The sequence below is a fragment of the Penicillium samsonianum genome, assembly GCF_028829775.1.
Source record: "Penicillium samsonianum strain IBT 33392 chromosome Unknown utg000001l_segment0_segment0, whole genome shotgun sequence".
NCBI lineage: Eukaryota > Fungi > Ascomycota > Eurotiomycetes > Eurotiales > Aspergillaceae > Penicillium > Penicillium samsonianum.
Genome location: NW_026643259.1, coordinates 3,634,467 through 3,662,336, shown reverse-complemented (window position 1 = coordinate 3,662,336; position 27,870 = coordinate 3,634,467). Strand labels below are relative to the sequence as shown.

General features: G+C 50.1%; 13 protein-coding genes across 13 annotated transcripts; 6 read left to right on the top strand and 7 right to left on the bottom strand.

Moving 5' to 3' along the window:
- Positions 1–370: 370 nt before the first annotated feature.
- N7471_001399 (DUF1183 domain protein) lies at positions 371–1,327 on the top strand (the record flags this gene model as incomplete). Its single annotated transcript, XM_057274120.1, has 1 exon — positions 371–1,327. One exon carries the CDS (start codon positions 371–373, stop codon positions 1,325–1,327), a length of 957 nt encoding a protein of 318 aa, XP_057142299.1.
- A 285-nt stretch (positions 1,328–1,612) lies between these two features.
- Positions 1,613–3,542, bottom strand: N7471_001398 (transcription factor TFIIIB subunit BDP1; the record flags this gene model as incomplete). The annotated part of the gene is made up of 2 exons (XM_057274119.1): positions 1,613–3,456; positions 3,515–3,542. 2 exons carry the CDS (start codon positions 3,540–3,542, stop codon positions 1,613–1,615), a joined length of 1,872 nt encoding a protein of 623 aa, XP_057142298.1.
- Positions 3,543–3,877: 335 nt separating this feature from the next.
- N7471_001397 (E3 ubiquitin-protein ligase BRE1) lies at positions 3,878–6,371 on the top strand (the record flags this gene model as incomplete). Its single annotated transcript, XM_057274118.1, has 6 exons — positions 3,878–4,060; positions 4,152–4,295; positions 4,366–4,417; positions 4,480–5,021; positions 5,077–6,147; positions 6,198–6,371. 6 exons carry the CDS (start codon positions 3,878–3,880, stop codon positions 6,369–6,371), a joined length of 2,166 nt encoding a protein of 721 aa, XP_057142297.1.
- A 471-nt stretch (positions 6,372–6,842) lies between these two features.
- N7471_001396 (urease accessory protein UreF) lies at positions 6,843–7,814 on the bottom strand (the record flags this gene model as incomplete). The annotated part of the gene is made up of 2 exons (XM_057274117.1): positions 6,843–7,636; positions 7,688–7,814. 2 exons carry the CDS (start codon positions 7,812–7,814, stop codon positions 6,843–6,845), a joined length of 921 nt encoding a protein of 306 aa, XP_057142296.1.
- A 299-nt stretch (positions 7,815–8,113) lies between these two features.
- N7471_001395 (protein kinase COQ8) lies at positions 8,114–10,332 on the top strand (the record flags this gene model as incomplete). Its single annotated transcript, XM_057274116.1, has 2 exons — positions 8,114–9,173; positions 9,230–10,332. 2 exons carry the CDS (start codon positions 8,114–8,116, stop codon positions 10,330–10,332), a joined length of 2,163 nt encoding a protein of 720 aa, XP_057142295.1.
- Positions 10,333–11,281: 949 nt separating this feature from the next.
- N7471_001394 (uncharacterized protein) lies at positions 11,282–11,533 on the top strand (the record flags this gene model as incomplete). Its single annotated transcript, XM_057274115.1, has 1 exon — positions 11,282–11,533. One exon carries the CDS (start codon positions 11,282–11,284, stop codon positions 11,531–11,533), a length of 252 nt encoding a protein of 83 aa, XP_057142294.1.
- Positions 11,534–13,011: 1,478 nt separating this feature from the next.
- Positions 13,012–14,457, bottom strand: N7471_001393 (alpha-mannosyltransferase; the record flags this gene model as incomplete). Its single annotated transcript, XM_057274114.1, has 1 exon — positions 13,012–14,457. One exon carries the CDS (start codon positions 14,455–14,457, stop codon positions 13,012–13,014), a length of 1,446 nt encoding a protein of 481 aa, XP_057142293.1.
- Positions 14,458–15,005: 548 nt separating this feature from the next.
- On the bottom strand, positions 15,006–16,305 carry N7471_001392 (uncharacterized protein; the record flags this gene model as incomplete). Its single annotated transcript, XM_057274113.1, has 3 exons — positions 15,006–15,790; positions 15,870–16,213; positions 16,277–16,305. The coding sequence occupies 3 exons, from the start codon at positions 16,303–16,305 to the stop codon at positions 15,006–15,008; spliced, it is 1,158 nt and encodes a 385-aa protein (XP_057142292.1).
- A 962-nt stretch (positions 16,306–17,267) lies between these two features.
- Positions 17,268–18,233, bottom strand: N7471_001391 (Ankyrin repeat protein; the record flags this gene model as incomplete). Its single annotated transcript, XM_057274112.1, has 2 exons — positions 17,268–18,091; positions 18,161–18,233. 2 exons carry the CDS (start codon positions 18,231–18,233, stop codon positions 17,268–17,270), a joined length of 897 nt encoding a protein of 298 aa, XP_057142291.1.
- A 795-nt stretch (positions 18,234–19,028) lies between these two features.
- N7471_001390 (uncharacterized protein) lies at positions 19,029–20,696 on the bottom strand (the record flags this gene model as incomplete). Its single annotated transcript, XM_057274111.1, has 5 exons — positions 19,029–19,235; positions 19,347–19,862; positions 19,940–20,045; positions 20,103–20,109; positions 20,513–20,696. The coding sequence occupies 5 exons, from the start codon at positions 20,694–20,696 to the stop codon at positions 19,029–19,031; spliced, it is 1,020 nt and encodes a 339-aa protein (XP_057142290.1).
- Positions 20,697–21,213: 517 nt separating this feature from the next.
- On the top strand, positions 21,214–22,599 carry N7471_001389 (NAD(P)/FAD-dependent oxidoreductase; the record flags this gene model as incomplete). The annotated part of the gene is made up of 1 exon (XM_057274110.1): positions 21,214–22,599. The coding sequence occupies one exon, from the start codon at positions 21,214–21,216 to the stop codon at positions 22,597–22,599; it is 1,386 nt and encodes a 461-aa protein (XP_057142289.1).
- A 187-nt stretch (positions 22,600–22,786) lies between these two features.
- N7471_001388 (uncharacterized protein) lies at positions 22,787–24,874 on the bottom strand (the record flags this gene model as incomplete). The annotated part of the gene is made up of 1 exon (XM_057274109.1): positions 22,787–24,874. One exon carries the CDS (start codon positions 24,872–24,874, stop codon positions 22,787–22,789), a length of 2,088 nt encoding a protein of 695 aa, XP_057142288.1.
- A 957-nt stretch (positions 24,875–25,831) lies between these two features.
- N7471_001387 (uncharacterized protein) lies at positions 25,832–27,784 on the top strand (the record flags this gene model as incomplete). The annotated part of the gene is made up of 5 exons (XM_057274108.1): positions 25,832–26,253; positions 26,378–26,638; positions 26,711–26,850; positions 26,907–27,093; positions 27,142–27,784. 5 exons carry the CDS (start codon positions 25,832–25,834, stop codon positions 27,782–27,784), a joined length of 1,653 nt encoding a protein of 550 aa, XP_057142287.1.
- Between the last annotated feature and the right edge of the window lie 86 nt (positions 27,785–27,870).

Genomic DNA, 27,870 nt, shown 5'->3' with positions numbered 1-27,870 from the left:
TAACTAGAACCTTATTTGCAATGTGATACAATGTGATAGTAATTTGGTTTTCGGATTCTTGCGAATCATAAAGAAATTCGTAGGGGTATATGTATAGATCATGCAAACGGAGCAAACATAGCTAGATTCCACGGTGGTTTGTTCTCCACTCCGTCTAAGCAAGTTTGAAGGACACGAAATCCTTAAAATAATCGCCACCCATTGACTCATAGCATTGGAGCCTAATCACCCGAAAAGCGACGCTAGCCACATAGCACATCGTGCTTACCACTAACCACGACCTCAGATCAACCTCAGCCAATACTCCAGGCACCACAAACCATACATAGACCACGAAACAGAGAGCCGTCCAGCTCTCCACCAACCAACCATGCACATTCTCACCAAACTGGCAATCACAGCTTTACTCCTTATCTCACCAGCAACATGCATCTCAACCCCCAAACCACCAGGCAAAGACGCCATCCTACTATCGAACGTTCAAACCCTAACACTCCGCGCCCACCGCATGACCAGCTCACGGCGCATCTCACCAATCCCGCAACTCAGCTGCGCAGGCCCATCAAAACAAATATGCAACCTCTACCAACCAGAAGTATTGCGCTGCACAAATCAAGGCTACGACTACGACGCCGAAGACGTCCAGTGGACATGCACCGCGGACCTGCCGGCGGAGTTCAAGTTCGGCGCAACAGATGTCATCTGTGAGGGATACCGGAATGCCGATGATAAGTGGGTGTTGAAGGGGAGTTGTGGGGTTGAGTACCGGCTGCTCTTGACCGAGGCTGGAGAGAAGAGGTTTGGGAAGAAAGGTGGTGATGCGGAGTGGGATTGGCCTGGGAAGAGCCGGTCCGGGACTGGGGTTCAAAAGATCATGGCCATGCTTGGGGATTTGATTTTCTTTGGGTTCATTGCTGCTGTGTTCGTTATGATCTTCTGGCCTATGCTGGCGCAATGTTTCGGGTGGGGGAATCGACGACGCAGGGGTGCGGGTCCGCGTCGGGCCCCGGGGTGGGGCGGGTTCTGGGGAGGAGGTGGCGGCGGAGGTGGAGGTGGTGGAAATGATCCCCCGCCTCCGTACAGCAGTTTCGATCCTCATAAATCTGCTGGTCGTCAGCAGGGCTGGACGCCGGGTTTCTGGACTGGTGCGCTAGGCGGTGCTGCGGCTGGTTATCAGATGGGGAGACGATCTGATAATGGATCGCGTGGCGGAATGCCAATGGGCAGGTCTGGTGGATATGACCCAGGTGAAGGCAGCTCGCGCTCGCCGCCGCAGTTTTCGTCTACGACTGCTAGTACTGGGTTCGGGTCAACGAAGCGCAGGTGATTTACGCATGTCTTGCTTCGCGAGTGTTTTGCTACCAACTTGAGGAAAAGAGAATGCCAAAGGAAGTGACAGGCCGTTAACCGGTGGCTGTAAATTATCCTGGCCATTATGAAACTGGTACATACCTAGGCATACAACGGGAGAAACGATGAAGTAACAAATCAATTAGCAAATCAAATAGCCTGAACCTCCTGGCTTTGATCAATGTGTATCCTGTAATCCCACAATTAGAACGCCGTAACCTATAATCTTTCGCCTCATAAGATGTCCATTAGAATCCCCGACTTAAGCCATGGGAAAGTCATCTATTGATCCCAGAACCTCCTCTGTTCCACCTCCCTGGTTCTTCACAGCCGCCTTCTTGCGCGACTTCTTGAGAACCGCCTTGTCGTTCTTGTCATCCTTGGCATCACCAGTCGGGTTGTGCAGCATTTCCTGTTGCATTTCTTTCTCCTTAGCGTGCTGGTCCTCGATCCGTTTCTTTTCATCGTCAAGTTCTTGCTGAACAATTTTGGGATCATCGTAAACAGTGTTCGTCATCTCTGAGTAGGTTGCGATGTCGATGGTCTCAGACGGGCCCATCAGAGTATCCTTGATTCGTTGCGGATCACGGCGCTCTTCGTTGTTGAACTTCAACTTGATCTGACGACGAGATCGGCCCGGGAACATTTTGCTGATAACCATGAAATCGGTACCGAACATGCGGAGCCCGCGATAAAACAGATCTGTCATCTCTTCATCCCATGTTTCGGTCTTTGTACGCTTGCCGTACGAGGCCTGATTGATCTTTCGGGTGAACGAGCTTTCCACCACATCTTCGAGGTCGCCGGCGGCTCGGGCCGCATCTGCATGACGATCGACCTGCAGGGAGGTATTATCCAGCACGATCTCGCCGTTAACGATTCGCATAATGGGGCCACTTTGGGGTTTCCAATCGACCGGTTGTTCGGTTTTCTCTTGTTCGCCATCAGTTTGCTTGACGGGCGTTCCTGTTCCTAGCCCAGGGGTTCCGCCCTGCTTCTTCTGTTCTTCTTCCGCCTTATCAATCTTGCGTAGCTCTGTCTCACGCTTGGACTTCTTTCCAGTTCTGAGATCTTTGCAAAGCTCGGACATTTTCACAACATTCGGCAAGATTTCTACGGTCTCTGCGCCTTCCGGGGTGGGTTCACGCTTCTTGCGAGTGCGCCTTGGTTTCTCGCTACCCTCAGGATCCGATGTACCGGCCTTCGAGTACTTTCGCTTCTTTGGCTTTGTTGGATCCGGAGTCGAAATGTTGGATTCAACGGGTGTCGCGCTTGAATCTTCGATGGTAGGCACGATCGACTGAGAGCCTCGACGGCTTGCCGCTGTGGATACGGATTTCTTTCGAGCTGCGACCGGAGTAGCTGTAGTTGATAAAGTTCGAGCGCGTTTTGCTGGTCGACCCTCGATTGGGGCAGTTTGTTCGATTTCAGGTTGAGATTGGGGTAGAGCTTCATTTGAATCTACAAGGTTTTCAGCGGCCCGCGCTGTTTCAATCCTGGCGTATTCTAAAAGAGCCGTCTCTGGTCCATGATCCCCAGAGGATGGAGGTTGTGCCTCACTAGTTGGGACAATGGCGGGAGATGGGGTGGGTTGAGCGGAAGGAGAGGTAGGCGGGGCAGTCAAGACAGGTGCAGGTTGCGATATAGAGATGGATGCTTTGCGTTTCCGTGGGAGAGGAATCGCAGCCGGCTTTGGGGTGGGAGTTGGCTTTGAGATGGGAGTTGGTTTTGAGATTGCAGTCGGCTTGGGGATCGGAGTCGGCTTGGCGATAGGTGTAGCGGTAGGTGTGACGATCTGAGTGGAAATGGGATCGATGGAGGCGTTGGTAGGAGTAACAATCGGAGGAGTAGGTGCAGAATTCAAAGCAATGGCTGTTTGTTCCGTGGTAGACGCAACGACTGATGCGGGTGAGGCCTCTGTGACTGCCCGTGATTCCAGCTCAGCAGCCACAGAAGGCGTTAGATCAGAGACAGCTACATCTTTAGCTTTGTCTTCCTGAACAGGCTCGGCTGGCGACTGTTGAACAACACTAGGTCGTCTCGCGGGCGCGGCGGCAGGCGCACGGCGGACAGGAGCCTTCGGGGCGAATTTTTTCCCGGTTTTATCTGTCAAACACACAGTCAGAGATTGCACAGTTATGATTCTCACTCAGATAATACTCACTGATTGCAGAACTGGAAAACGACTTCATGACTGCCCATTGCTGTAAGGTGTGGATTGATGAAGATCGTAAAAAGTTCCAGGCCGGGGAAGTGGGCGAGGATCACGTGATGACACTAGCGGACGCTAAACCTCGTTGAAAATCCTCCTGCCTTCAACTCCTCGATCTCTGCCATCCCACCCCTTCTATCGTCTGCTCGCCCACTCTTCCTTTACTTCCACCTCTTTCGCTTTCTTTTACTGGCTATTCATTCTTCTACCGGACTTTCCTTCGACAGGATTGGACACAGTCTCGAGATCTGCGTCTGGCTGACTGACGGACGGTCCGGTGGTGATAATAGCCCTCCCATGCCAGTCTAGCCACTGATGCCGGCCGTCGAACCCCCCGTCGTGTCTTCAGAGCCCGGTCTTGTCAAGATGGAAGACCGGAAGAGGCCCGCTGCGGACAACAATGAATCGGCTCCGCCGTTAAAGAAACAGGCTACCAGCGTTAACGGTAGTAGCAAGCCTCATCCTGATGCCGATATGCCATGGAAAGATGATTTGGAGGTAAGTTCATGTTTTGGATTTCGTCCGCGATCTGGAGGTTGGCTTTTGGTCTCCTGTGGGATATATGCTGATCGGGCTTTTTTTGCGACAGCGATTCCAAAAAGAAGCGATTTTGCGCCAGATGCAAGAATATAAGCGGGAGAAATCCTCACTGGAATCACGTTTGAGCCAGATGTCAAAGGCTGCCACGTTTCACAACGATCATCTTCGTGTTATCGATTTGTGGTTCAAACAGGTTTGTTTTCCCATTCTTTGTCCGGGTCGACTTGGCAGGAATTTGAGAGCAGGAACTAATCTCACAACAGTTAATTGATGAAGTGAAATTACTGCTTGGATCATCTGAAGCAGAAGGCCAAGGTCAGTACCATCCTTCTAGCCCCACATCACACCCACTATTCCAATATTGACAATATTCGCAGAAACCTCTTTTAAAAGCTCCTTACAGTTTGAAGACGTTGAAGAGTTCGAGACGCATCTGAAATCGCGGTCGGAGGATATTCGCGCAATAATTTCTCAAGTTCAGTCTAAGTCTAATGATGCGCCTACCGAGATTTCAGAGGTACAGACTCGCCTTGCAAAGAAGTTGGCCGAGGAAAAAGTAGCGATCGCCGAACTCGAAAAAACCCTAGCCGAAAAGCAACAGTTGGAGGAAAGCCTCGAGGAAGCCTCCCTGCGATATCTGGTAGCCGAAAAGAAACTCGATCGCGCGAAGAGTCTGACTGTTGCAAAATTGGAAAAGCAGCAGTCTATGGGTATTCAACGACCTGGGGAAACGGCACAATCCAAGCGCGAAGAATCGTCCCCCGCAAATGGAGGAACCCCCGCCGGAGACCGCAACCCCGAGTTGGAAGAAGCTAATAACAAGCTCACTGCAATTTCGGAGAAACAAAAGGAGCAAGTGCGGAAACTGGAAGCCGAAAATGCCAGCCTGCTAGGCCAAATTACCGAAATCAAAGTCAAGGTTGGACTCACCCCATCGTTATATTGTCGTTTTGTCGCTCACATCGGGATCCCAGTCTTCAAAGTTTACCGATGATGATTACGCCCACACGGATCTGTTTAAACACCTTCGATCACAATACGACGATGTAGTTAAGCGAATCAACCACCTGGAAGCGACAAATGTTCAACTTCGTGAGGAAGCAGAGAAATACCGATCGGAACGAACCGCATACAAAATCCAGGTGGAAGACGAAACACAAAGTACGATTGCCGAGAAAGAAGCCCAGTTGATGAGGGCTGAAACGGACCTTGCCCGCATACGGAATGCCCGCGACGAACTTCTGGCCGACCAGCAGATGCGAAAGGCCGCGCAAGATCAGAAGAAGACTTCTAGTCTGAAATTGCAAGAACTGGCAGACGCTAGAGAGGCTCGAATCACAGCCTTAGAATCGGAAAGTCAAAGGTTGCGACTGCAGATTGAGGGCTCCAAGTCCGACGACAATATCAACGATATGCCGCTGGAGGAGCTTCGCGCCAAGTACACCAGCCTGGAACGCCAATACTCCATGCTCAACACCGAGTTGACGTCGATGCAGACGGCCTACACGAAGTTTGCTACTCTCGCATCGCAGAAAGTTACTGACTTTGGGGCTATGGAGGAGAAGGTTGCAAGACTGACGGCGGAGAAATCTAAAGCAGATCAAAAATTCTTTGCTGCAATGAAAAGCAAAGAAGCACGTGATGTCGAAGTCCGAACGCTCCGAATGCAAAGCTCCAAGACGTCAGATATTGTGGCCCAGCTGAAGGAATCCGAAGCAACCACCCGGTCATTGGTGTCCAACATGGACAAGCAAGCCAGTGAGACTAAGGAGGCACTAAATGCAGCCCTGAGCAAGCACCGCGCCATTCAGCAGCAGCTGACCGAGAGCAACATCCTCATGGAAGGCTTGAAGCACCAGGTTGCCGAGCTCAAAGGGCTTTCATCATCCAAGGACTCGACACTGGGAAGCACTACTTCTGCTTTGCGGCAAGCCGAGACAGAGGTCGCCGGTTTGAAACAGTCCCTTTCAGATACCAAGAAGAGTCTGGACAACTGGAAGAACAAGAGTCTTGGCAATTCGTCTTCGGAATATGAAATGCTACGGGTATGTTGAATCCCCACATTTGTTAATCGACCCAAGCTAACCTCATTCAGACACTTGCACTGTGCACGGTGTGTCGTCGCAATTTCAAAAACACAGCGATCAAAACATGCGGCCATGTATTCTGCAAAGATTGCGTCGAAGAACGTCTCACGTCTCGCTCCCGCAAGTGCCCTAACTGCGGCAAATCCTTCGGAAGCAACGACCACATGCATATTACCCTCTGATCGACCTTCAAATCTCCTGTATTATATCTTCCTTTCGATGCTTTCCTCTTTACGTCTATCTCTTTTTAGTGTGTCACATCCGGACAGGTTCATGGTGTGGTGTTTTTTGTGTGGTTTAGCAGGTCTGGTTTGGGCCGGCGTTTGACGAGTTATGCACGCTCAGCCTTAATTTGGGGCATGTTTTATTCTCTTTCTTCTTTTCCTCATTTTCCTGTTACAAACCAAAGCAATGGTGTGTTTCTCAAGGCGCAGGGGCGTCGTTCTTCATCCTCTCTGGACGAGAGGCCGGCGCACACTGATTTTCCTCAGAGGCTGAGTTGTTCTAGATTTCTGTGTCATGTAGGACTACCCGTGTACGGAGCAAAAAAAAAGTACAAAGGCCATGATGAATGCAATGTGAGGATTTTCCATGCCCCCATGACTTCAATGTCTTCAATTATAAAGGTTCTTGATTCTTAATTCTTAATATTCTCACGAGTTAAAGATCCGACTATACAACAACTCATGCCTCCCAACCCAAAGATCCAGCGCAGGGACAACCTGTCCAGCCTGCTCAACAGGCGTATTCCACTCCCGCGCAATGCGCTTCATCATCGTATCCTGCAGCGCCTGACCAGCCAACACATTCTGCGCCTGGTAAGGGCCCATGACACCCGCTCTGACAGCCGCACTCAGCACCGCCTTAGCATGATTCATAACAAAGACATAGGCTGTCTGCTGCAAGTCCAGACCCATAGCCCGACAGACCACACCCCACAGCGGGGCAAAGTGGCCCTTGGGGCCGAGATCCTCGTCTTCCTCGAGACAAGACTTCAACGCATCGGACAAATCATCAATAGCAGCGACGGCCGCATCGGTTTCCTCAGAAACCGGGCTGTCGGGGCCCGCGAAGCTGACTCTGAATGCACGCTCCCAGACGCCGATGAGCGCGCGGCCTTGGGCAATGCTTGCACGCTGCGCGACGATGCACGGCGTTGATGCGTCCAGGTCGTTGTCTAGTGTGTCGAGGGTTGAGGGTTCTCGATATCCGGCTAGCACGTAGGGGAGGGATGTGCTTGCGATTGAGGCGATGGAGAGTTTGAGGAAGCGGTGGAAGGAGGTTATTGGGGCAGTGCGCGAGGGTTTGTTGTGTGCTAGGTAGGACTCGAGTCCACTGGAGTAGGCGAAGGAGCCTAGTGGGAGGGCGGAGTCTGAGAGGAGGAGGAGGGCGTGAAGAGATGTGCGGATTGAGGTATTAGGTTTGTTATTATTGGTATTATATGGTTCTAAAAGGGGTTAGCCAAGGTATGCGACATTGGAGGTGTAGATTTGCCTACCTTTAACGGCCCATGAGGAGGGTGGGCTGGGGTATTCGGAGGCTGCTAGTTGAGTGCGGGCATCTTGGAGGCGCGACTCAAGGAGGGTGACCTCGGCTTCGAGATCTTGAGTGTCTTCAAGGAGCATTGTGTAGTTATCAAATATGTGGTAGAAGTATAGTATATGTAGTTTGTATAAAGTACAGATTTAATAAGTGAGAACTAATGTAGTATCTGGATCAGAGGGTGTTGCGGTCTTATAGAAAGAAGCTCGCCGATCGGCAAAAAAAAGTGGGCGGAGGCCGCATAAGTTCCGAGTGCTCCCTATCAGCTTGACTGTTTCGCATTATTAACGGTTTTTCAGACCTGTTAGACATTTATTACTATCTTGCTGATCTTTTCCCCCTATTTTCCCCGCGTCATGAACTAAAGTCAATCTCCACAACAATGTCAGGCAAGCGTCTGCTCGACGCCATCCAATTCCTCAATGTGTCCAAGACGGTCGCAGCCAAACATCTGGCCATCCGGCAACATCAGCTAGATGTCTATACGCGCACATCCTCCCTGACCAAGGGCATCAAGGCCCAAACAGAGGGCCTGATCCTGACCGCTCAAGCCGCCGCCGCATTGGCACGCCGATTTGACGAACCCTCGCCACCATCTTCGCCGAGCCCGGCAGACTTGCCCGACAAGTCAACATCGGCCGATAAGCCGCCCGCCAGAACTGCAACGTTACCACCTCCAGACCTCGCTCGCAAACTGCAACGTCAGGCCGAATCGCAGATCCCGGCTTCGGCAGCAACATATAGCGGAAATGAGAAACCGAGCGCTCTGGATGTGAACAAACAGCAGGATGTCTTCTATGAGCCATCGCTTCGGTCGGAGCCGGATCTCTCGGGGCTGCCGAGAGTGAAGGTACCCAAGGTCACAGGCGATGCTCAAGTTGGCAGTGATGGGTTGAACGCGGATGTCTTCCAATCGTCTGTTGAATCGGGTAAGCCTGCTCCGGTCGAGCAGGAAATGTCCGAGGAGATGATCCAAAGTCTTTTCCACAGCCCGAGAGTGTCGCGGATGATCTCCGGAAAGCCGCCGCCAAAGAGGGACTGGAAGCTGGCCGCGAAGCCTCAGCCGTCGATCGCGGATGTTGTGAAGCCCATCTCCCCGGTGGCTCCGAAATCCGAGGCTCAGGAGATGGAGGAGCTTGCGGCCAGCGTCGCCGAAGACGTGGTGCCCAGTGTGAACACCGTCGGCGAGGTTAAGGAGCAACAAGTGTACCAGATGCTGGAGTCACGCGTACCGTCCTCTCGGCTAGGCAGACTGTGGCAGTACGGTGGTCTAGCGACCTCAATGGCATTTGGCGCTGTCGGGGAGGGTTTACGGCGGGCTACTGGCAGCCAGGAGAATGGCTCGATTATGTTCAGCGCTGGTAACATGGAACGCATGGTAGCTAAGCTGTCAAAAATGCGCGGCGCAGCTCTCAAGCTGGGACAGATGCTGAGCATCCAAGGTATGTTGCATCGTCTAGCTCACTGGTATTTCTAATGCTCGTACTAATTTCTCTAGACTCCAACATGCTCCCCGAATCAATCCAGCAAGTACTCCAACGCGTGCAAGACCGCGCAGACTACATGCCCGCCTGGCAGCGCGACAAAGTCCTTACCGACAACCTTGGACCCAACTGGCGCGACCTCTTCACCACCTTCAACGAGGTCCCTATCGCAGCAGCCTCAATCGGCCAAGTGCACTCAGCCGTCCTCAAAAGCACCGGCCAACCTGTTGCCGTAAAAGTTCAATACCCAGGCGTCGCCGACTCAATCGACAGCGACCTAAACAACCTCTCAGTTCTCCTAACAGCCTCCCGCCTCCTCCCAAAGGGCCTGTACCTTGACAAAACAATTGCAAACGCACGCACCGAACTAGCCTGGGAATGCGACTACCTCCGCGAAGCCGAAGCCGCCAACCACTTCCGCGAGCTCCTAGCCAACGACCCGGTTTTCATCGTTCCCGAGATAATCGCCCACGCCTCCGGCAAACAAGTCCTAACAATGGAAATGCTGGACGGCGTAGCCGTAACCAAAGTAACCGATTTCACCCAAACCCAACGCGACTGGATCGGCACACAAATAATGCGCCTCTGCCTCCGCGAGATCGCCGAATTCCACTACATGCAAACCGACCCGAACTGGACAAACTTCCTCTACAACGCGTCGACGAACAAACTCGAACTCCTTGACTTCGGCGCCTCCCGCGCCTACCCCGAAAAATTCATAACAACCTACGTGCGCACTCTAATCGCCGCCTCCCGCAACGACCGCAAAACCTGCCACGACCTCTCCATCGAGCTGGGGTATCTGACGGGAATGGAATCGCAGGCGATGGTCGACGCGCACGTGAGCTCGATCACGACGATCGCGGAGCCGTTCATGCTTTCCTCGCCGGATCTGTATGACTTCAGTAACCAGACGATTACGGACCGCGTGCGCGCGCTTATTCCGGTTATGATTCGGGAGAGACTGGCGCCGCCCCCTGAGGAGACGTATTCGCTGCATCGGAAGTTGAGTGGGGCTTTCTTGCTTTGTGCGAGACTTGGTAGCTCGGTGCCTTGTAAAGCTTTGTTCATTGAGGCTGTTGAGACGGCGCGTCAAAATGGGTTGAAGGTGGAGTAGAGTAAGTAGAGGGATTTTGGATGTGGCTATGTACTATTATAGACTTTGTATACTGTGTACTATATATCAAGGAAATGATGTTTGGAACCTTTTGGTTTATATGTCAGGTTGGTTATCAAAATGACCTTCCAAGGAAGGTTGCCGCCTTGTACAATTAAACTCGCCCTAAGGAGTGCCAAGAGCGCCTCCCGTGGTATCACGGTTTCCCCGGCCCACGCATCCATGCGGCTCAATACAGGGTGGGTTTTGTCCCTCTGTGATCTCTGATGTATCTAGTCTACCTCCATAGCTTCGGAGTATTCAATATAAACAATATAACAATATACAGCATAGATCTGGAATCTAGAAAGCTGAGATTTGCTAATTATTTTAATGTTATATAGCTGAACTGGGCTGAACGTGTTGAAATGAGTCAAAGGATATACATAGGAAAGTCTCTTGCACAAAGTATGCTTTTTCCCCCTTTTTCTGTCGTCAAGCTAACAAACTGAGAAGAGGGAAACAACATCTACGAAAACAGACATCTGAAAAGACTGAATGAGAAGAATCCGAAAAGACCACCAAAACCGACCTCCAAAAAAGAGATCCAAAAAGACATCTAAAAGACCATCTGATAAGACTACCAAAAGAGACGGCTGCATAAGCGGCCGACTATTCTTGTATGTAATATATAAATATACTACTATATCTATTGCTTTCCTTCCACCACCTTCTTCTTCCTCCTTCCTCCATCCACCTCCCACCTCCTTCCCACCCCACCAACCTCAACACTAGTACATTAACCAACAAAATGAAGCTCACCTTTCCGCGAGTAATGGAATTGACGAAGACCCATATGGGTGCCTAGCAATCCGCGAGGCATGCACAAAATGCATCCTGGTTATATATCGAATTAAGAGACTAGTCACTGGCGGCCGCTTATACGGATTACAGCCCAAGGAAATGTCCTATGGCCCCCCATGATGTGCCTCCCGTGCCACCCCCCGCCTACAAAGACCACGCTGCTGAGGAGAAGAAAGAGCCATGGAGTATCAAAAGCGTGAGCATTTTTACGAGCCTCTTGACCTTCATCCACGCATGTTCTGTTACCATAGCAAAGCTGGTCGTCAAGGGCGCACGGAAGGCCCTGAATTGGCACTATGGTGACATAGTGAAGGACGCTCAAGGAGAGGATTCAAATGCTGGAGAACAACCTGTATAAATTGTGCTCGTGGTGGCCGTGGCCGTGGGGATTTCCCCTGCCCTAGTTGTGCAAATGGCACTCGAATGTTGGTAAGTGAAATACTATCAATCTACTCATTCGAAAGTCACTAACTGATCTTAGTATACGCAGAACCATGCAATCTACCGAGAGATTAGTCGAATCCAGCGAAACGGCCCCAAATCAACCTTAGCATCTCGAGGGTAGCTAATAAAGGATCGCTAGAGTGATAACCTGAGGTGGAGGCTTGAAAAGCTGGAGAAAGCCCACTCTAGGCCCGAGGAAAATAGAAAAGTCCTCCACAAGATGAAAAAGACCTTGAAAAGAAGGTCAAGTGTGAGATAGGGGAGGGGGTTTTGCGGCAGCGTTGGCAGCCGTAGAGAGCGTGTTGTTTGGGTATGTCAACCTTGGAAATGTCCTTTTTATCCATCCCCTCCATGACCCTTGATCCTCGGCTCTACGAAATCTTCCAAATCCAGATTAATATTGCGGGTTGACTAACGCTTTATAGATAACATCCGAATTCCCATTAACGGTTATCCGTGTGTCCACGCCAAACACCCACGATCAGTTCCGCAATGCCAAACAAGCCGTGAAGGAAAGCGTCTTGCCAAGAGCAAGATGCAAAATAATCATCTTCTCAAACAATATCTGGTGGCGTTCCTTCAGCAATGTCAAGAAGACCGTTAGAATGAACGAGCCAAGCGTCAGGGAAAACGACATGTGGCTTCTACCAAGTCTGAGACTGGGGATCAAAGCGACTCAGTTCACGAACGTGGCCGAAAAAGGCCACAAAATTACGCAATTGAAGACCCGTCTGATGACGATAGTAATGGTTCTCCTCCCCCTGCGGACGAGCCTAAAGACGAAGACTACGCAAGTGAGACCGCCCATAATATGAAAACGGCCCATAATATGAAAACGGGGGAAGCAAATTTCTTTCATTGCGGTGTTGTACTTTTCCGGGGCTATATGCCGGGGATTCTAGGGATACATATCTTTATCCAAGGAAAGTGGAAATGGTTCTAGCTAGGTACCGGAAATGCACATAGTAGAAGTCAGTGAGCACTGTCTTCGAATCATTTTTAAAAATTTGAAATCTTGCTTAAAAGCTCTTTTAGTGTTCACGTATTCGGAACCTCTACATGAGAAGAGTGCTGTTTTCTTGGAATATAGGGTTGCTGCTCTTAAAGGGGGAAAAATGACCTTATGCCAGCTGGAGGCTATCGCTGTGACAAGCCAAGTCTGACCACGGCTCTGGCTGGGGGGTATGCGCGCTGGAACGCAAGATGCACATTCCATGGCTATCTCACCACTGCCTTGCAGAAGCTAGTAAGTGAACACGAAACCAGCAACTGGGTGGAAGACACCCGCTTTGCATTCCGGCGAAGACGCATATAAAAATCAATAATAGCCGTGTCGGGGCATGTACTTCAATTCGCCATGCCGTCTGCTGGAGGGGCAGTTCAAAAGTACAATCAATCCTCCCCAAAGACAGCACCCCAGTACTCCTTCATCGCGTCACAAATCCCCTCATACTGAAGCCAACTGTGAAACTTATCCTCAAGCTCACAAGCAGTCCAAAGAATCTCCTCCCAAAATCCCTTCTCGACATCAACCCTGCTATTGAACCCCCGCACAACATCAACCGGCAGCGTCCAGGCCCGCGTATAATCACCCAAATCCGTAAACGCAGGATTAACCTCGTGGATCTCAAAGACAGTGGCAGGATTGAACTTGGGGAAGTTGGCATGTATGAAGAAGACGCCTGGCGCGGGTGCGTGGTCGCCTCTGACACGCCATATCCCACGACTGGTCAATGCAAAGTCCTGCACGGGATCGAACTGTGCCATTGCCGAGCCGGCTATGCCGCCGTGGGTTTCGTGGCCAAGGGCACAGATGGACTCGCTCACTTGGTGGAAGGATTCGCGCATGGCGGTCGCGGCTGCGACGAAGGTCTCCTTGTCGCCTTCGCCGGCAGCGCCCTGGGAGAGCAGAGGGTAGTAGTGTGAGGGGCCGTGATAGTTGTAGTATGTTGTGAGGAGAAGGGAGCGGAGATGAGATTTTTTGGAGAGGAGGACTTCGCCTGATTCTGTTGATTGGCGTAGGTCCATTGGTGGGGGTGGGTAGTTTGCGATATCGTAGAAGAGTGGGGAGACAGAGGAGGCCCAGAAATCGGGCCAGGTGACCATGCCTTTTGAAAGGAAGGGCTCGGTTGTGAAGAGATGTTCTGGTTTCTCAAGGGGGAAGGCGTCTGCGTCTAGGAAGAGGATTTCTTCGAAGGACGAGAAGAGCATTGCGAAGGGCTTGAATTGGTATTTCTGGATTCGGGCTGGGGCGGCAATGAGGATATGGGATAGAACTACGCACCGCGCATTCAGCGATGGTAGGACTACTTCGCATATGTAGTCTTCATACTCGTCGTCATCGGAGAGGAAGACTTCCATCGGGAGCGTTGAGCCGGTTCGGCGGAGCATCCGGAGGGATATCACTAGCACTGGGAGGTAGGTGCCCCCTGCTGTTGAGACTATGCCTTTTGTGCCGGGGAGGTAGGGGAGCTCGGGTGGGGAGTCGGTGATTGCATTGACGAACCCGGTATGCGCTTCTTTCATGGTTGTGATGTCTTCCTCTGGAACATCGAGGGTATCTGGGCGGGGTGGTGGATTGTGGGCATTGAAGCCTTCTGTGGATGCCTTTTCATATTCTATGATAGGCTCTGTGTCCGGCGCATATTTCCGTAGCAAGGCGTGGAATTCCCGCCAGAATTGGCGATGTGAAGGCGTCAGGTCTGTGGTGATGGCATGTGGAGATAAGAGAATGGGGATGTAGGCTTTGAACTGTCCCAATATTGCCCAGGTGAAAAAGATAGCGAGTACCAAGGCTGCCAACAGCGCTCGTATGCGCAGAAAGGATCGCGGGATCATAGTGGAGGGTCTCGGAGTTAAGTCTACTGTTTACCCCACAGAGGCAATGTTGATCGGATAAGATCGACGATGACGATCGTACTGATGACGTCGATAGTCAGGTACCCGTATAATGATCAGCTGGGCTATTGGAAGTCATATATAAACAAAGGTAATGTTAATGAAGGCCTGGCATTTCTGGAATGTCGGATTGGAAGGTTATCCCTTGGTTGCACAGACCGGTTTGATCTCGACAACCACAAGCCTCTATACTACCTCTATCTATAAAAGATAGGAGATTTGGAGAGTCCGTCCACGCAGAGAGCAAATATTTCTAGTAGGCTCTATATATGGTGCTTGGCAGGCTCCTTCCTAAATAGGTACATCGATGTTTTTCATACAAGCACCATATATGGTTAGTCCCCATCAATTACCCGTCTATTGATGTATGCGAGAGACTCTCTAGATATAAATATTGCTTAAAATGAGAGATTCGAGAAACAAAATAAGAGCTCGATCAATAATCCATTGAACAGTGGCCGTGTACTATATTGCCCGGCATATACCCTTCAAATCTGATAGGTGAAAGCAGGGAATCCCTGTGCTGGTCCATGCCTAACCTCCTCTCTCAAAGTCTTCAGCTCTTTATCTTTCTCCGCACTCTCTGCTTTCAACTCCTCATTCCTATGAGTAAGATATTCAACTCTCTTAAACGCCAATGCGATGGTTGTCAGCTTCCGAGCAAGCTTATGCGACAAATCGACCACAAACTCTCCTCCCTCTGTGATAAGTTCATCCAAATCCTCACCAACCAGCGTGGCGTACCGCAGCGCCACAAACTGAGATAGCAAGTTCCTCGCATTATCAACAGTACTGGTCGTTTTATAGATCAGTCGGATTGCATCCACCAAGTACGGGAATAGGACTTTGTCTGTTTGCTCCAGGGCAACAAGGACCTGTGCCAGACGGTTCAGGGCGAATTGTTCCAATTTCGCGAATTCGAGTTGGCGTGCGAAGGAATAGACTTTGGCGTGAAGATAAATCTCAGCAGCAGTGTTTCCCTCGGCTCCTTGTTCTGGCTCTTCTTCTTGGTCTTGGTCTTGCCTTCCGTTATCTGAGAGCTTTTGAGCCGAAGCATGCTCTGTGGCGAGAGTGACCCCATCGCAGTATTCTAAAGGAGTCAAGGGCCGGTCATTTAGGTCGAACTCTGATAGGGCTTGGGATGGTGGCGAGTCTGGAGCTATAGACGACTCTGCAACTGGTGACAGTGACCTTGCACGCGGAGGAAATATTGGAGTTGGTGAGTGTGGCCATGAAGGTTGTGACTGTGGGCTGTCAGGTGGGGATGTTGGCTCTGTATTGGTTGATGTGGTATTAGTGTCTGTCTCGTTATTTTTGATAATGAGATGGATGTAAGAAGTGGAGTTTATTACCGTTTTCTTCATCCGCTTCCTCCGCCTCATCTACTTCTTGTTCTTCTTGTTCTTCTTGTCCGTCTTGCGCTGGGGCCTCCTCCCCCGCATCTGCCTCATCTTCCTCAACTGCCACAGAAGTCGCTCGAGGTGCCTGATAGCCTCCAGTGTAAAGGAAGCCGAGTACACAATCAACGGTCTGCTCATCAAAACCGCTCCAATCAATCGCTTCTTCGTATTCGTCAGTTGACGCCTTTAGTCGGGCATCGAATGCGGGGTGGACCTCGAGTGTTCCACGGTGAACATAATAAACGCGCTCGTCACTGCCCACGTTGATCTTGACTGGCGGATTTGCGAAGATCGACCTGTTTGAGAATTAGCAAGGGCCAGCGAGGTGGTGAATGCACCGTGGCCTTGTGTGGATATACTTGGAAGGTGTCTTTGAGTCGGACGACATCGTTGGAAAATAAGAAGCGGAAAAAGGGGAAAGATAGAAGATGTTCCTCGGGAAAGTTGGGAGATCAGGATGCAATGTTATGATGGCTTAAGTAGAGAATCCCAGAGAACGGTCCTGGTGATAAAACAAGCCAAGAAGTACTTGGCAGGTGCTTTTGACAATGCAGTGAGACCCAATCTATTTTAAAAGTAGGGCGACCTCTAGCAGGGGTATACGTGGGCTAACTAGGCTGTTACATTTCTCTACCTGTGTACACTGTAAATCGGCATATATAAATCACATCTCTATTAATGTGGCCAGGGCTTTACTAATTACAGGACATCCGAGTACCTATAAACAGTGCTTCTTTCCAGCTGTCGGCGACGCTGCACATAATTCGAGACTGGGTAATATCTTTGCCTTGATATAAGAAGGGTAAGAAAATGAATTGTTTTGCATTTACCTCGGTATACATCCCACCGGTTCTGATAAATTGCATGGCCGTGTCCAAGATCCTGCCCATAGCAAACGCACGTGATCTAGAGATTACGTTAATTGATGTTTCTTAAACATCTGATATACCTACACCTACGTACCGGGTTTCCTTTGACGGTTCCTGGCTTCAAGAAACATCCCGAAGCAAGAATTCCCTGATGGCAATCCACCAAGAGCTTCGGCAGAACGAATCTCCTGTACCACAAAAGCTCACCACAAAAACGCTTATCTTCGCAGCCTGGTCTTTTGGGATCATGATGGCGATTGTCGGTGCTTATCTGAGTCTATCTCCATGAGAGCAAAGAGCGAGTAGCGCTAAAAGAAGCGTTTCTGTCATTATATTCGCCGCGAATAATTTTGAGATACTATCACTAGATAGGTATTCTTTTAAATTTTTGATTCGACTGTTCATGTCCCTAGACGAATGTAAAAGTATCGCTTTTCCGACACGATACTATCATTTGACTGGTACCCGATCTGTAAGGATTTTATAACGCGTTTACATCCACTCCAATCTGAATCAAGGCCTCAAGCACAAGATCATTCCCTCTCTCCGCAGCAATGTGTAACGGGCCCATCCCATTTTGATCCTTCAGTGTCGGGTTCGCCCCATTTTCAATCAGCAATTGAACCACGGAAACATGATCGGCCGTATTACCTGCCGCTGCACATGCATGGAGTGGCGTTCTGCCCAACGCATCGGTTGCGTTCATATCGGCATTATGGGTCAGTAATGCCCTGACGCATTCTGTGTTCCCCGACGCTGCAGCCAGATGCAGAGCGGATTGATTAGAGACGGAGGACTTTGATCTAGAATGGGGTTGATTTTGTGGTGTAGACTTTGCTCGATGGCGCCGCGACAGTCCGTGAATTGAGGATGCTGTTGTACCAATATAATCAAAACTGGTGTTTGGTGGAAGAGATTCGCGATGGGAGTACCATTGGTGTGAGTCCAAGACCAAACTCTCCTCGTTTGTTGGAAGGGCAAAATCGAACTCCTGGAAGTTTAGACCGGCTGGTGGTGGTTCGGAGGGGGTTTCGTTCAGACCACCGAGGGAGGCAGCTGCATTATGAAAGTTCGCCTGGTGACAATGCAAGCTTGGTAGGTCGAAACTTTGCTCGTACGTCGGGCCCCCGTGGTCATTACCACATCTCCCGCAGAACTGTCGCGATGGTGAGGTTTTCGTCTTGGACGCGGAAGCGTCCGGGTTACAGGCCGCTTGATAGGGACTCGAAGGCAAGAATGTATTCCTTGAATCTACCTGTGGCCTGAGACGCTCGAGCTCTGCGAGCTTCGCTTTCGTAGCCTCTCCTGGGAATTTTTATCAGCTTTTGCTTGAGTATTTTGAGTGGAGGGGTATGTTGAGAAGGAGAGAAGTACGGTGACGGCGTTGTGCTTGTCGGTTTTTGGCCCGACGGCGTGCAATCTTGGCTTCCTGATTGCTCGAACCCATGACAGGTCAGTGATGAGCCAGTCATGAAGGACTTGGTCTGCCTTATATTCAAAGCTGAGGCGCTACGATTGACTTGCAGAAGAGCTCAGAACCATGAAAATATAACCAACAAAATTGACTACTGAGAACGAGAGTTGATCGATGATCAGCAAAATTAGGACCCTGGAGCTTTGTATTGTTCCTAGATTGGTTTCGACAGAACCCAAAACCTGCCACGAAGATTACATGACAGTAATACCGTACAGTATAAGGTGGGTTATTCCGTAGTATATCTGCCCACGGGATCTTCGCGGATCATGGGGGGAATGGGTATCGAAACAAGCAATATGACGGGTCTTGGCTCGGCCGGGTAATTCCGTCAGCCCCGCCGGTCTGAAAAACCTTGGAAGTCTTGGTCTAGCCCGAGAGTTAGATCTGAATGGTCATGAAAGTCTGATTCCTTCTAACAGAACGCCACCGGCCCCTAAGTACAGTATCTGGTCACCTAACTTACGAAAACATTGCTCTCTTGCATGGGTAGTCAGTCTGTTTTAAATAACCAAATATGCCCTGTGGCCAACCACAACATAGATCATCGGATTTTATATCGTTAATGACAGTTTATTTTACGGTTAGTATAGTGATCAATTTTAGGGTGTGATGAAAAGTTCGTAAGCTGACTGGTCTGGATGCAACGGAAACTCGCGTTTTCTCTTTCGCAATAATGCCTTCCAATAACGTATTTCACAAGCGGGTCGCCAGGCTTAAAACCTAGCGTACTACCAAATGGATACACTAATGGATTTCCCGTGTTTTTCATAGCTCCGTCTTCTCCAGCAAAAACAAAGAGCAATCGTCGGGTTGGTTGACCCACTCGTACCGGACGGTGAGCCCCGACATGTCGAACACGCCGAGGGCATCCTGCCGTGTGTATTTGTATGATTGCGCCAAAAGCACGTGTTCGCGGGCAGAGATCTCGATATCTGGCGAAACGGTCCGATGTCGGTCGCTGCGAACGAATCTCTGTGCAAATAGGGGTAGTGGTTAGCGTGATAGGCAGACACTAGCGTCGGAAATGGGATAATGGTGATTAACCAGGAAGGGCAAAGCTTAGGGGGAGCGAAGTCGACGGACCAAATGGCGGCCCTCCTTGGCATCCCACCGTGCAACATATGTCCAGTTCTCCGCAAGCGATTCGTCGCCCACAGTGTGGGCGGCAGTGTATAGTCCGTTTTGTATATATTGCTGCCACCGTTCGGACGTGTCGCTATATGCCGCCGTCACTTTCCCCACATCCCTGCAGCGGTCAATACCGACCAGCATGAAATCTCCCGCCTGCAGCACGCCTTCCTGGGTGAACTGCCGAAGGAATTTGGCGGCCTGGACAGGCTTCAGATTCGTGAACGAAGAACCTAGCCACATCAGACATTTCCGAAACTGCGTATTGTGCAGATATATCGGGGGGCGCGATGAATCGTCAACCAGCCCGCCGTCACGGAGGAATCCGATTGCATCGTAGTATGATCCGCACACTCCCCGCACGGACACGCCGCTATGAGGCTGGAGCTCCAGCTGACCGTTGGCTAGATTGGGCTTTTCCCGAAGTAACTGCTCGATTCGTGATTGAAGCTGCTCGTATTGGAGATCCAACTACGGGTAATTTCTGTATCAGTATGGTTGCTGTATTTGGGGCCTAGCGTCGTCAGTAGTCATTTATCTATACATACTGCGCAATATGTTGCAGAAATTGCTCGTGACCCCTTCATGAGTGTTTGATCAAGTTCAATCTGCTTGCAGATACCATCGAGCAAGCACGATGATTTGTCAAGACGTCTGGCATTGGTTCGGCGTTAATTAGATTTGGAATTAGAAGACTACCGGCGAACTTACCCAGCGCCTATGAGGTTGAGCTTGTCAGTTTCGAAAAAGAGAAAATGCTTTAATCACTGAAAGAGCGAAAAAGCTGTTCTTACCAAGATCGACGAGGCTGAGATGAATGTTCTTTGCATGTCTGGAACTACTAATCCTCTTTGTTCCCTTCCTAGTTGCAGCTGTACCTAATAACAGCATCGCCTGAATTGTGCATCAGTATATCAACTTTTGGTCACTCAAGTATGAACCGTACAATTTCGTGAGAATACTCTTGGAATATGGAGAGCTCATCACGATAAAGGTAATATGAAGGATCTCGAGTAATGTTTTCATAGAGATCAATTCCACATCCTTCGTATAGGATCCCTGGGTGGCGATTTTCTCAGGTTTTCCGCCATGTCTTGAACATATTTTGGAAAAAGACTGACCAGTGGGTATAGAGCGGCTCCACTCAATGAGGCCGCCCGATTCTTCAATAACGCAATGTTTATCGTCACCTCCTCGGATCGAGTCGAGGATCTCTTCTTTCATAGTCTTTCCAGTGGCAGTGCCACAGGAAGATCGTATGTCGATGACATCGACACCAAGGTGTGAGAGTTCTTGTGGGTGCATTTGGCAGTTTATGTGATGATACAACGAGGTGGTTACGGCAAGTCAGTCTAAAGGGGCGGATCTTTTTCAATTTAATCAATGTCCAGCATCCGAGGACAGTCACAGCGTAAGACACAGACAGTCATACATTCATCGTTGCTGTTACGGGTTGAGAGATTTGGTTGCATAAGCTTCAACGTCCCAGGCAGAAGGTCAGAGTCCAGCTCTACTTGGGTTTTTGGACATCAAACATGCAAAGACTGAAAATTGACATCTCCCTCTGGTCAGCAAGTCATTACTCCAATTCACAGTCATGAAGTGTACAGTCATGTTTTGGGCCCTGATAGGGATATTTGGGTGAGCATATCACCCAAGGGAGGCGCGAAGATGACTGTAGGTCCCTGTCATCAGGCTAGACCAGTTACGACCATCCATGCTGACAGAAACAAATTATAGCCTCAATTTAGAAGTTCATAAGAAAACAGTGACAAGGCCATTTGGCAACATTCCAGAGGTGCACACATTCCTATAGCTCAAGATGTCAAACCAGCTTAACCATTCCACCCCAATCATCATCGTGGGTGCCGGGGTCTTTGGTCTCTCTTCGGCATGGTGGCTCGCCCGTGCCGGCTATCATAACATCAAGGTCCTGGATCGGTGGCCTGTCCCATCTCCATCATCGGCAGGCTACGATCGGAACAAGATCATCCGCACTGAATACCCGGACGATATATACTCTGTTCTTTCCCAGGAAGCCATCCAACTCTGGCGCGATCCTCTCTGGAAAGATGTCTTCCACCCAACCGGCTGGATCTACGGCACAGACGGCTCAAAGGATCAGGACCGCGAAAAGACCTTCTTGACTGCGGTCTCTAACACACACTTGCTCGGGGATCCATCCAAGATCGTCGAGCTCCCAAACTGGGATGCTGCCATTCATCTCTACCCGTCTCTAGCCTTCGCACACGACCGTCGCCAGGCCCAGGTAGGGATCTACGCTGATGGCCAATCAACCCCGAAGGGCAGAACGCCCACCTTTCGCGGGATCTACAACGGAAACGCTGGCTGGGTCGAGTCCACGAACGCGATGCTGATTTTGAAGCGGGAGTGCGAGCGCTTGGGTGTGGAGTTTGTGGCAGGCGAGTCCGGCGCCGTCATCGAGTTCGTGCGTGATCCGGTCAACCCGGCCAAGGTTGTGGGTGTGCGCACCGCCAACGGGACCATCTGGCGCTCCGAAAAGGTTATCGTCGCAGTGGGCGCTTATTCCGAGACGCTACTCGATTTCAAGGGCCAGCTGCAAGCCTCAGGTTACTGCGTCTCGCATATTCGTATGACGGAGGAGCAGTACCAGCGGTACAAGGATCTGCCTGTGCTCAATATCGCACGTCGCGGGTACTGCTTCCCGCCGAACGAGGACCGTATCTTCAAGATCTGCAATCTGGATATCACCGTCGTGAACCGGGAGCGCTGGCCTGAGCCTAGCTGTGACTGGGGTGTGCGTAGTCTGCCGCGCGACCAGGCGTATCATCCTACTGATTCGCAGCCGCGGGTTGGTCGCGAGAAGACGTTGGAATTTGCAAGGTATATCTTGCCGGAGTTTGGGGATGCGGAGATTGAAAGTAGCAAGGTTTGTTGGGATGTAGAGACGCACGATGACAATTGGATTGTTGGGTATCATGATAGTGCGCCAGATTCGTTATTCATTGCTACCGGGGGCAGTGGGTATACCTTTAAAAATCTCACGAACATCGGGAAATATGTCGTGCAGGCACTTGAGGGGAAACTAGATCCGGAGTGGAAGGATCAGTGGCGTTGGCGACCGGATCGTGTGGGATTGTTTCCGGACAGAGAAGAGAGGAATGCGAGGTTCAAGTTTGATTTGAGGGATTGTGACGGCTGGAAACACAATGCGCCCAGGCTGTGATTATCTAGTCGATGACATATAGTGAATGACTTTTGCCATCTATTTTGGATTCCGGATGATATTGTGCATTGGGTTTGGTTTCGGTCTTCAGTAGAGAGTTGGTCAATGCAAAGTGAATCTATTCCTTGGTAAAGGATGGTTAAAAGTTCAAGAAAGAAAAACAACACCGCATTGATTCAAAGTATCATTAATCTATCTCCATACGAAACTCTTTCCGGACCCGATCTCCCAGATGAAGTGTTTCCTCACGCCTACAATCCTCACCCCTCGCAAAAACAAGATACGTTGCCAACCAACCTAAACTCGGATCCTGTGGTCCAGATACTTTTTCTCCACGCCGATACCAGCAACGAGACCGTAACACATGTTTCATTAGATCCGGTGCATGTGCTAGCGTGTCTTCGCAGGGCGAATTGGCCAACGTACCTGAGCGCTCGGGACTGAGGTAGACCAACATGCAGTGAAATTGAGGTTCTGGGCAAGCTGTTGCCGCGCCATGTTGTTGAAACGGGGTAGCCAGCGCCTTGAAACGTTCTTTGTCGCCGACGGCGGCCAGAATCGCTTGCGCATGATAACACACGCCATGTATGTAGGCCGTGGCCCAGTCCGAGAATCCTCCCGGGGGCCGAGAGTTGATTTCAATCAGCCAGCAATTGGGCTGCTCAGCTTGGAGATCCGACTGATCTGAGCCAACGCGGAGATCAAACAGCCCCGATTCATCGGTTGCATAACTAGCAACGGAATTGCGAACCCTAGCCTCAACGTGGAAAACACCTGTGTTAAGTCCTAACCGAATCAGACTGTTCCGGATGCTATCTCGTAGGGTCATTTGTTCGGCTTCAGGGAGGGCTGTGGGGTACATGATCTGAGTCTCTTGAAAGTTGCTCGTCTGGGCATTTGCGTCGGGTGCGTCTCCAGTGCAAGGGAAATCATCGGAGATTTCAAAAAACAGACACTCTCCGTCGAGCAGGATTATATTGGTATCTACTTCAGGTCCGTCAATATAGGGCTCGATAACCACACCGGTACTGGTGGAAATTGACCCTAAGTGACGGACAGAGGCGCGGTGTACAGCGTCACGGAGTTCGCCGATGGTCGTCACCCGTGTGACGCAGTCGCTCGACCAGCCTAGACAAGGCTTCACAATCAGCGGGAATGTGAGTGGTGGTGCATTGGGCCGTGTTACGAGATCGTCGAGCTCTTCTATACTTTGAACCCGGAAGCTTGCTGGGACTGGGGTGTCAGCCTCCTCGGCGGCTCTAGTTGCGTACTTGTCTGTTGCGACTTTCAGGCCCTCTGAAGGCATGGTGGGCAATCCGAGCATTTCGGCTGCTTCAGCTACTCCAACTAGATGTCGGTCGTTGGAGGTGATGATTCCATCTAGGTTGCGATCTTTGAGTGCGTGGTACAGTCGAATAGAGAAGGTCTCATCAACGGTCATGTCGAAGGCAATGAACTCCTCTCGCATTGAGGCACTCGGTCCACCATCGGCTTCTAGCCAGTGGCCAGGCGAGTCGACGGCTATTAAGTTGATGTTTAATGACTTTGCAGCCATGTAGAAACGCTCAATCGTGTGATACTCCTTCCGAGCCTGGACGACGGCGAGCCGCTTGCGCCGAACTGGTTCGGACGATAGCCATTGGAATGATAGGCGACGTCGGATCTCGCTTTCTACTTGTTTGAGAACAGAATAGATCGTGGTTCCGGTCTGTGGCGCTCTGACGATGATGCCTCCGCACGCGGACAATAAGATATCCGATAGCCACCAACCTTCGTTGCAAGGATTCAGACGCTGCTCGGTGGACACTGCAAAGCCATTGACACATTCCACTTGATCGCAGCCCCGGAAGCGTTCTTCGAGAATATCCGCACGGCGCAAATATCCTGAGTTCACAGGCAGGATGAACTTGAGACCAGACTGGGTGTTGGACCTTGAGGCAGCTAGCCGAACCAATGCAATGGCTGGATTGGCTGCACTGATCTGATAATACTGCGTAACCGTTCCATCTGGACCCTTCTCACACACAAATGCATGTTGTTCCTCAGTGGATGCAAGACACAACCCCGGCAAAAAGGTATGCGGGTTGCCCTCCAAGAGAACATCGATCGTTCGGTACCAGTGACATGTCACAGAGACACAATACTGTACTGACAGACGAACTTGAGAATATCCTGCGTTGAGTATAATCTCCGCATGTCGGTATTTTCGGGGATCGGGGTCGATAATCGAGCCAGGACCCAAGTGGGGATTACATTGTTCTGTAAACGGAGCCATCGCGGTACACTTAATTGAAACAAGACAAAGAATTCGCTCGGAGACAAAACGACCTTAACTTGGGTTTCTCTTAAGATCTCTGCATTCTAAAGCAGCCGGCGCACGGGGCTATCTTAGCCTAGCACTATTGGGCATGACTATTGAGATCACATACCAATGATCCGTCATCCACCCAAGGACCAGTAATCCCAGCACAGTCATCACTACCTAACTTATTCAGTAAGCAAGCTGCGCAGCCCGGAACACCATAGTAGACGCGATAAATGATAACTTTATATCTAATCAACCACGAGTTTATTTTATTCCATTGCTGTAGATAGCTAGACTTCTCAGCACTAGATATCCATTTCAAGGAAATCTTAAAGCTACATTATTATGGTATCGAAAATTTCGTTGCTTTGAGCCAGAAATATAAATATCTTAACCACTAGGCTATAATAATTCTCCAGACTCCCTAAAGTGGCTAGATATCATGTGGAAAGCTTTAGGCTATAAGGAAAGGTCCTTATATAGGTATCTACGTTGTTGAGATATCGAGTTGTAATCTATCGCATTCCAATAATGAATTGGACCGTGCAGCTCGTTTACCAATTACGTTAAATCCACAATGATGGGCTCTGAGTCATCCCAATCGTACGGACCTGTATAATAATACAACGTATTTTCTTAGCACGCCTTTGCCCACCACTCTAAACCCTCGAAGGAACGCTAGTATGCCCTCCTTTCTTGACGCTTTTCTGAGAACACCCCTTACCATACTAAGTCAATGCATGCTTGTTACCGAACTGGTAAAAGTGTGTAAATATAATTAATTTTGAATTTTCTTTTTGGGAGGGGGAAAATGATCAATCTTAAAATTTACCTATTATGCTTAGTATGGGATTTTAGGCCCTGTTTGACTGAAAGATTTCGTTCTTCCCTTCATCATCCCACATTTCTGCCACGTGAGAGCTGAACATGGCTTCCCAGGTCAATGACAGCCAAGTGGAAAGCTCATCCCCTTCATTGACGGCGACAGGAAAGCAGGCAGGGGATATTGTTCCAATAAATATAACAGGCGATGAAACATCATGTCGGCCCACAAACCAAGATTTGAAAGAGCTTGTTCATGTCGCCGACAACGTTCCCTACCCAGTTTGGCTGGTCATTCTGGTCGGATCAGCCGAGAGATTCGTCTTCTATGGCGCCTCGACCTGCCTGCAAAACTACTTGCAGAACAGCCCAAATGATCTCATTCCTGGAGTTCTCGGGATCGGGCAGTCGGACGCCACTGCTGTGAACTATGCGTTCATGGTGTTGGTTAACTTTGCACCGGTGCCGCTGGCGGTGGTGGCCGATGGTTGGCTGGGGCGATATAAGCTGATTTTGCTAAGTACAGTGTAGGTGAAAATGATGTATTACTGCGCGTGGAGTGTATACACAAATCTCGCTTCTGTAATAGTTATACAGACGGACATTAGCAAGACATTAGCAAGATATCTGCTGACATTCCTTCTTCCGCAGCATCTACCTCGTTGGGTCTCTCATTCTTTTTACGACAGCTCTACCTTCGGCTGTACACCAAGCAGGCGTGTCCGCCGCAGGGCTTGGTGTGTCTCTTGTCTTGATCGCGCTTGGCATAGGCGGCGTGAAAGCCTCGATTTATCCCTTTATCGCGGATCAATACCCCCATCATGAGCCATTCATTCGTGAGCTCCCGTCCGGAGAACGGGTGGTTGTGGACCGATCTCTCACGATACAATACATGTACAATTGGTACTTCTGGTGCGTCCGAAAACCATATCTCCATGATTCCAGGCATACAAGCAGGAAGGCTAAGAATGGATATTCATTCAGGTTCATTAATGTCGCCTCTTTGTCCGGGATAGCCACCACCTTTATGGAAAAATATTCGAGCTTTTGGTCTGCCTTTTTACTCTGCTTCTGTTTTCTATGGGTGGGACTGGTTCTTATGTTGGTCTTCAAAAATAAATACTGTATGTGAAAGCACAACCTCCCTCCAATCACCTTATGTACTCATGGAAGACCACAGACAAAGCGCCTCCCGCAGGCTCAGTTGTTCCGAAAGTGTTGCGAGTCATTTGGCTCGGGATTCGAGGTGGTATGTCACTCAACGCCGCCCAGCCGGCGGTGCAACAGGAAAAGTACGGTCGCCAGGTTCCGTGGGATGATGAATTCTTGAAGGGAGTCCGCGATGCCCTCATAGCGTGTCAAATCTGGTGGGTTCCTAATTTGCAGCCCATTCTCCGCAAACTAACATTTCCCAGTCTCGCATTCCCAATTGTCTGGCTCTGCTGGGGACAAACATACAATAACTTGATCTCGCAAGCCGGTCAAATGGAAACTTACGGGATCCCCAACGACGTGATGCCTAATTTTAACCCTATTGCCTGCATCATCGCAGGACCACTGATCCAACAATACCTGTTTCCCTTTCTCAATCGCCGCAAAATTCCGTTTCGCCCCATTGCTCGTATTTCCGTCGGTTTCTTCCTCATGGGTGCCTCTTTGGCCTGGGCGACTGGCCTCCAGGCCTTTATCTACCGCGCTGGGCCGTGTCCTGACTATCCCCTGGCCTGTCCGGATTCGAAAAACGGCACCATCCCGCAGCATATCAGTGTGTTTCTGCAGGTGCCGTGTTACGTGCTTATGGCGATCGGGGAGATCTTCTGCGTGACGACTGGGTCAGAGTTCTGCTATTCGCGAGCCCCAAGGAGCATGAAGTCTATCGTGCAGGCATTATTTGTGGGAACGGCTTCGATCAGCTATGCATTGGGCATTGCGATCTCGCCGGCTGCAAAAGATCCTAATATGACTATTTTCTACGGGTGTTTGACAGGTGTGCAACTTGCTATTACGGCTGGTTTTTGGTTGATGTTTCGGAAGTTGGACAAGGATATTATTGTTTGATGTTTCTAAGGGTATACATACAGACAATAAATCCGTCAGTTCTGATTAAATACGTTGGAAAATAGCCTTGACTTTACGGAGTCCGT